The sequence below is a fragment of the Dermatophagoides farinae genome, chromosome 4, assembly GCF_024713945.1.
Source record: "Dermatophagoides farinae isolate YC_2012a chromosome 4, ASM2471394v1, whole genome shotgun sequence".
Lineage (NCBI taxonomy): Eukaryota > Metazoa > Arthropoda > Arachnida > Sarcoptiformes > Pyroglyphidae > Dermatophagoides > Dermatophagoides farinae.
The window spans coordinates 4,813,944-4,820,978 of record NC_134680.1 but is presented as its reverse complement, the minus strand read 5'-3'; the positions used below and the strand labels follow the sequence as shown (position 1 = coordinate 4,820,978).

The following is a 7,035-nucleotide window of genomic DNA, read 5'->3' as shown; positions in this document are numbered from 1 at the left end:
TTCATTCATTCAATCATTCAATTAATTGTAATAAATAAAAATCATTGATTCCAAAAAAAAAAAAAAAAATAAATCAATCAAAATCATCATTTGAATTTGATACATGAGCCATCGATGGAAAATCATAGATCCAGGAACCACGTCGAAATGATTGATTATCATGGTCGATCAATAAAATTTTTTTTTTGTCTTTTAATTTTTATGCTTCTTTCGTCTTGGCTAATTGGCAATTTATTGCACACATGATGTTCATGATGTATATATAATCTATGATTTAAAAGAGATGAAAAAAATGATCTTTTTCCATGTGATTTTACACCTAGAAAAAAAATTTTGTTGAATCAACACCGTTTTTTTTCTGTAGTATGATGATGATGATGATTAATGTTTAGTTTCGCGAATAGTATATGATGATGATGATGATGATTATCGAATGATCATCGAGATTGACTACGAAGAAGATGTCTTGATCAACCCATCTCATCATTTTTTCTGTTTTTGTATCTTTCCAAACATAGACACACCAATTTCAATCGTCGTCGTCGTCGATGACAAGCCCAGAAAAAAATGCTCATTTATATGACCGGCTTTATTTTTTCTTTTCAAGAAAAGGAAAAAAAATCCGCCGCATCCAACTATATACGATGATATAATTGCATGGGCGCGAAAGTTTTTTTTTTAATTTTTATAATTTCTTAATACATACATAGGCGCCATCCATCGGGCAAGCATTAAATTATAATTGCGTGAAACGTTAATCGTTGATTATTGTCATTTGGAAAATTTTTTTTCCCCATTGAAAACAAATAAAAACAAAAATAATTTTTGAACCAAACGAATTTGGTGATTTATTTATTCAGTTGACAAAAAAAATAATGAAAAATACATTAGATTCTTTTTTGCAAAATTTTGAATGTTATACAAATTGAAAATTTAGAATTGAATCATTTGACCCTTTCGTTTTTTATCGCCACCAATTTCAAAATGTTTACATCGTTTAATCGGGATCTGTTTACGAGTTTTGCATTCACTACATTCCATACGTAAGACAATTTTTTTGGTCGTTTTAGCTTTCTTTCGAAGAATTGGTTTTGATTGACCACCGAAACCTTGTTGTTTTCGATCATAACGACGACGTCCTTGTGCAGCACTCGATTCTTTACCCTTTTTATATTGGGTAACTTTATGTAATGTATGTTTCTTGCATTTACCTTTACAAAAGGTTCGACGTGATTTTGGTACATTAACCATTTTTGATGATGATAATAATTCCGGTGAAAATTTGAAATGAAAAACCAAAAATAAACACACACGACTCAAACAAAAACAACACTCACACACACAAAAGCATACGCAAAGGAAATAGGAAGAGCGTGACATGTGGCTACGAAAACAAAACACAGACACAGAAAAGCGGCTATTTCTATCCATGTGGATACACACAACCACAATGATTTTGAATCCAATTTTTTTCTGAATTTGAAAATTTTTAGCTAATTTTTCAATTTTTTAACCAGAATTTTCTTCATCTCAATAATAATAATAATCCAGAAACATTGGACTAGAAGCATTGGAAAATTTATGATTTGATTAAAAATCTAGGCGAAAAAAATGGACACGAATTGTATATACAAAAATGTATTTATTTTGATACATTTTTCGATAATTTTTTTTTAGAAAAAAATGAACTTTTTTTTGTCAATATTTTTTGTGTTTATGTAGTGTTTTTGTTTTCAAAAAAAGAAGCCTAAAATTTTGCCACCAAGATGTTTACGACGTGCTTCCTCATGATCCATAATACCGCCCGATGTGGTCAACACTAAATAACCAAATTGACGTGATGGCAATAGATTACGTGTATATGATTCCAGATCTTTCAGCTGTACATCGAATCTTGGACTAATCACACCACATTTATTTAATCGTCCGGTTAGATTGACGACAATTTTACCCGCACGATGATCATCAACAATTTCAAATTCACCAATATAGCCTAATTGAATTTTCAATTCATTTGAAAAAACAAAAAAAATCATGAATAATTCATTCATATTTTGAAATTCAAAGAAAGAAAAATTCTTACCATGTTTGACCATAACGTTCAAGAATTTGACAATCACTTTGGATGATGGTCTAATTAGTACTTGACGTTTACCACGTTTTTCTGCATTATTTATCGATTTCAAGGCATCAGCCAAAACATTCATTCGAACCATGATTGATTCAGTTTGAAAAATTGAGTTAATTTAAATTTTTAATCAAAAATTTTGGTAAAAATTTAGATGAAAAAATTAAAAATAACAGACACAAATGAACACACACATTGAGAAACGTGTAGGAAAAGGAAGAATATTGTATGCTTGTATTTTGTGTTGTGTTGTGAATCATTGATATTGATGATCGATGCATGCCACACATACACACAATTTTTTGTAGTAGCAGCATAATAAAAAGAAAATTGGCCGCTTTACTCAATCCATTCATAGATACTAGTATTTATATTAAAATAAATTTCATCTATAAAATTCAATTCAATGTCATTTAATTTGAAATAAAATGGATTTATTTCAACAAATAAATCGGAATATATATGAAAATTCAATCAAATTCCATCAAAATTGATAATGAATTATGAATCAAATGGATGAAAAAAAAAATAAAAATAAATCATCATATACTTTATGAACAGTCAATAATTCTAACAATGGAAAATGTTGAGCTGAATGAGTAAGTTTTGAGTGAACGAACCAACGAACGAATGAGAACGAACGGGAGGAGGAGGAGGAGAAGAAAGATTTTTCTATTGATGTGTGTGTGATATGTGTAAATGTGTGTGTTTTGATGTATAATATAATCATAATAACGAAATGAAAAAAAAAATTTCTTTTTTTTTGAAATACAAAAAAAAAATCCATCTACCTTTCGGCTGGCCATTAAAGATTGATTCATGAATGAATCGAAAAAATTGTGAATAAAATTCCATCCATGCAACAACAATATATCGAGACATTTAGGTTTTTTTTTTGTTTCACCATCTCATTGTCATCGTCATCAGCAAACATTTTTTTTTTCGTTTGTTGAATTTGAATTTGAAAAAAAATTTGTTTCCGATTGTCAAAAGTTTATCTGTCGCATTTTAGACATCTGTCACCGTTTTTTATCTGATGGTTAATTAAAACGACTACAACTATCCAACACATCAACATTTAGAATCGTCATCGATTTTTTTTTTGTTTTTATTTTTTTATTGTTGTCGTCGTCGTCGTTGTTGTTGTATGATTGAGAGCTAAAACAAGAAAGAGATATAGATAGAAGTATCGCCACACGAAACAAAATATTAAATAAAAATTTCTATCAAAATCCATTAACAACAACAACAACAAAATAAAATCTAAACACCGATAACAACAACATCAAACACACATATATATAGACACAATAAACGGCCATGTCGGCCGAAAATGAACGGATACAGATCAGCGATGAATTGGTTAATCGTTTGAAAAAGTATGTTCAAGTTCATTTGTAATCTTGAAATTTTATTGAATTTTTTTCTGTTTCTTTTAAAAAAAATTAGTTATATGAATGATCCGATGTATAAAGAAGCAGTGGAAAATTCATCAACATACAATGAACGATTGGTAAAAGAACGAAAATTACGTTTGCCATTTATCGACGCTCAAACTGGTGTTGCTCAGAGTATTTAAAACTATTTTCATTTTGATTTCTAAATTTATTTTAAAAAAAAATTTTCAATTTATAGGTGACTGTTATATATGGTCCTCGAAACTTGATCGTATGCCGGGCTATCATTCAGCCCAATTATATTCATATCCAGCACGAAGATGGCGAAAGAAACGGAGACAATATCTATTGAATGATAATTATTCAACAACAAATACGATTAAAGAACATTCAGAATCTAATTCAAATGATACAGCGTTAATTTCAGCGAATTGGGGGCCAAATCGGCCCAAATGGTGGTGGTGTTGGTAGTGGTGTTTCAAATCCAGATGTTTCAACAATAAATATGAATGCAACAAATTATAATAATAATGCAAATATTGTACAAAATGGCAATTGTTTATCAATGAACAACAATACGAATTCCAATTCTGCCTTGAATGACATATTCGATGATTCAAAAGATTCATGGCTACGTTATGATGATGATGGTAGTGATCTACCGGATGCAGGTGAACTGGATGATCCAGAATCTGATTATGACGATTATGAAGAATATAATTCAAGAAAAAAGAAATCAAAACGTAAAGAAACAACGACGACTTCGTCAACATCTTCATCGACGACGACACCAACATTGAAAAAGAAACGTTCCGAATATACGGATTCAGAAAAACCGTATCAATGTGAATTGTGTGGTGCTCGTTACAAAACACGTCCAGGATTATCCTATCATTATTCACATAGTCATCAAGAGAATAATACTTCTAATAAATAATAATAGTAATGGTGCATTATCATCATCCGGTAATGGTTCATTGATACCGGATGAGGATTCCAATTTTTTTGGATCAACAACTATACAGAATGCAAAATCTAATATGCAGCAACAAAATCAGCAGATAATAGCTGGAAATCATCATCACCATCATCATCATCCTCATTTACATCATAGTATTCAGTCTCCTAATACTAATCATTCACCATCGTCGACACCATCCAGTCATCATCATTCACATCATCATCATTCTCATTTACATCATTCATTATCACAAAATTCACAATCACCAATACCGATAATTGGAACGAATCATTTGCCAATTAATTCATCGTCATCAATGTCGGCAACACGTGGACAAATCAATCAATCATCGGATGATAATTTAAAGGATCGAAAAGGTAATGATATTTTTTTATTGACCATGAAATGAAAGCCTCGAACTTATTGACGATTTTGCACGAAAAATTTCGATTTTTTTTCTGTTGAACACAAATATCATTCATTCATTTTAATTCTTTGTTTTTCCCATCATTTATTCGAAATGAATCTTGCCTGCACTTTTTTTTCTCATCTTGCTTTTTTTTATTTTCGCACATTTGATGATCCAATGTGTTCTTGCACTATCTTTTTTTCGGGTTTTTTTTTCTCTCATTATGATGATGTTATAAGATAGAATGATGTTGATTGCAATCAGAGGCTTTCTTCTCATGACGATGCTTGAATTGAAAAAAAAATTAAAAATTTTATTTTATTCTCCATATTTTTTTGACAAACAAAAACAAATTTCATCTAATGTATCTTATTTATATAAATTACATATATATTGAAAAACAACAAAAATGATGATTGAACTACTTTTTGTAAATATAATAATTTTCAACAACAACAACAAAAAATGCATGCAAAATTTTAAATTTTGATGATGATTTCAATTTTTTTTATTGATACGACAAAATGAAAATTTTCCTTTTTTTCATTCTAATTTCTCTTTTGTCTTTCTTTTTCTTTTCTTTTCTGTGTTTTTTTTTCCAAAAAAAATCATGTTTTCTATTTATTTCGGGTGGCTTGGTAAAAAAAAACAAAAACAAAAATTTTCATTTACCCGATATATGCATGATTTTTATTTCACTTATTTATTGATGATGATTGCATATACATTCGGATTTTGATAATCATTTGTTATTATCTATATATTGTCTAAAAATCTATTTTTTTTGATAAAATTTTATATATTCGATATATATGTAATTTGGTATATATAATAAATATAGAGAATAATAAACAACAAAAATCCACAACAACAACAGCAACAACAACAACGACGACGATGACAACAACCACAAACACGACAACGAAAAGAGCATCACCATCGAATTATTGTGATTTTTGTTTGGGCGATTCAAATGAGAATAAAAAAACACAGGAAGCTGAAGATCTGGTTTCATGTTCCGATTGTGGACGTTCAGCACATCCATCGTGTTTACAATTTACACCAACAATGATATTATCAGTGAAAAAATATCGTTGGCAATGTATTGAATGTAAATCCTGTGGTATTTGTGGTACATCCGATAATGACGTAAGTGTTTTTATTTAATTTGATTTTTTAAACATTAGTTTTAATAAACCTTTTAAAACACCTTAGGATCAATTACTTTTTTGCGATGATTGTGATCGTGGCTATCATATGTATTGTCTAAAACCACCGTTAACTGAACCACCGGAAGGTTCATGGAGTTGCCAAATTTGTATAGAAGAATATCATACGCCTAAATCAACATCGACGACTACTATCACATCAACCACAACAGCAACAACAACAACAATGCCGGCAATAGCCACTAATAAAGATGAAATCAAATAATATAATGATTGTAACAAATTCAAAAATAACGTTAATTGATTCCACAACAATAACAACGACGACTACAGTAAAAATAATATCAAACGCTTGTAACAAAAAACAAATTTTCCAATTCAATTTAAACTGAAATGAATATGATTTCATAAATCTATCAAAAACATAAACTAGACATTCAACAGCCGCCCATTAAAAGACACACACCTGCCCAAATTATCAATTACAACACACACACACAACAAAATGCATGATTTCATTAGATATTATTATAGAAATTTAAATTAATACCATTGTATATAAATGGGCAGAATTTTTTTTCAAAAATTTCCGCCTACACACAGACACACGTACTACGAAATCCTTGATGATTTATTATTGATCTTATTACAATTATATGATGATTTCTTTTTTGTTGCCCGTCGTGAAAATTATCAAATTTTTTTTTTAAAAAAATTATAAATATGAAATTTATTATATTCACAAATTTTCTTTTTGGTCATTTGTCAAAATTTTTCATCAACCAAAAAAAAAAATGATCCATTTTTTTTGTCAGAAAAAAAATTTCTCATGTACAGAAATTTGTATTCTCAAATTCATATACACATCATCGTCATCATCGCGTTTCATTCACATTTCACACACACAATCTCATTATCCACCAATACACAAACACATAACCCAAATTTAAACAGTGAAATGGTAATTTTCA

The 7,035-nt window shown here is 29.4% G+C and overlaps 3 protein-coding genes across 3 annotated transcripts; 1 reads left to right on the top strand and 2 right to left on the bottom strand.

Annotated features, from left to right (window-relative positions):
• Nucleotides 1–819: 819 nt before the first annotated feature.
• Nucleotides 820–1,367, bottom strand: RpL36A (ribosomal protein L36A). The gene has a single exon (XM_047053430.2). It carries the CDS (start codon nucleotides 1,249–1,251, stop codon nucleotides 934–936), a length of 318 nt encoding a protein of 105 aa, XP_046909386.1. The 5' UTR covers nucleotides 1,252–1,367; the 3' UTR covers nucleotides 820–933.
• A 260-nt stretch (nucleotides 1,368–1,627) lies between these two features.
• Nucleotides 1,628–2,374, bottom strand: LOC124490866 (small ribosomal subunit protein uS8). The gene is made up of 2 exons (XM_047053431.2): nucleotides 2,084–2,374; nucleotides 1,628–1,993 (listed from the first exon to the last, which is right to left on the bottom strand). Exons 1-2 carry the CDS (start codon nucleotides 2,214–2,216, stop codon nucleotides 1,734–1,736), a joined length of 393 nt encoding a protein of 130 aa, XP_046909387.1. The 5' UTR covers nucleotides 2,217–2,374; the 3' UTR covers nucleotides 1,628–1,733.
• A 348-nt stretch (nucleotides 2,375–2,722) lies between these two features.
• On the top strand, nucleotides 2,723–6,810 carry LOC124490864 (double PHD fingers d4). Its single transcript, XM_075730279.1, is given in 7 exon segments — nucleotides 2,723–3,507; nucleotides 3,578–3,699; nucleotides 3,764–3,954; nucleotides 3,956–4,459; nucleotides 4,461–4,584; nucleotides 5,761–6,044; nucleotides 6,111–6,810. Coding segments are annotated over 7 exon segments (1,503 nt in total). The 5' UTR covers nucleotides 2,723–3,448; the 3' UTR covers nucleotides 6,330–6,810.
• The last annotated feature ends 225 nt before the right edge of the window (nucleotides 6,811–7,035 follow it).

Coding starts and splice junctions, on each gene's coding strand:
- RpL36A (XM_047053430.2), bottom strand. CDS start 1,251: ATGGTTAATGTACCAAAATCACGTCGAACCTTTTGTAAAGGTAAATGC.
- LOC124490866 (XM_047053431.2), bottom strand. CDS start 2,216: ATGGTTCGAATGAATGTTTTGGCTGATGCCTTGAAATCGATAAATAAT. Junction 1,994..2,083: donor GAACGTTATGGTCAAACATG/GTAAGAATTTTT, acceptor AAATTCAATTAG/GCTATATTGGTGAATTTGAA.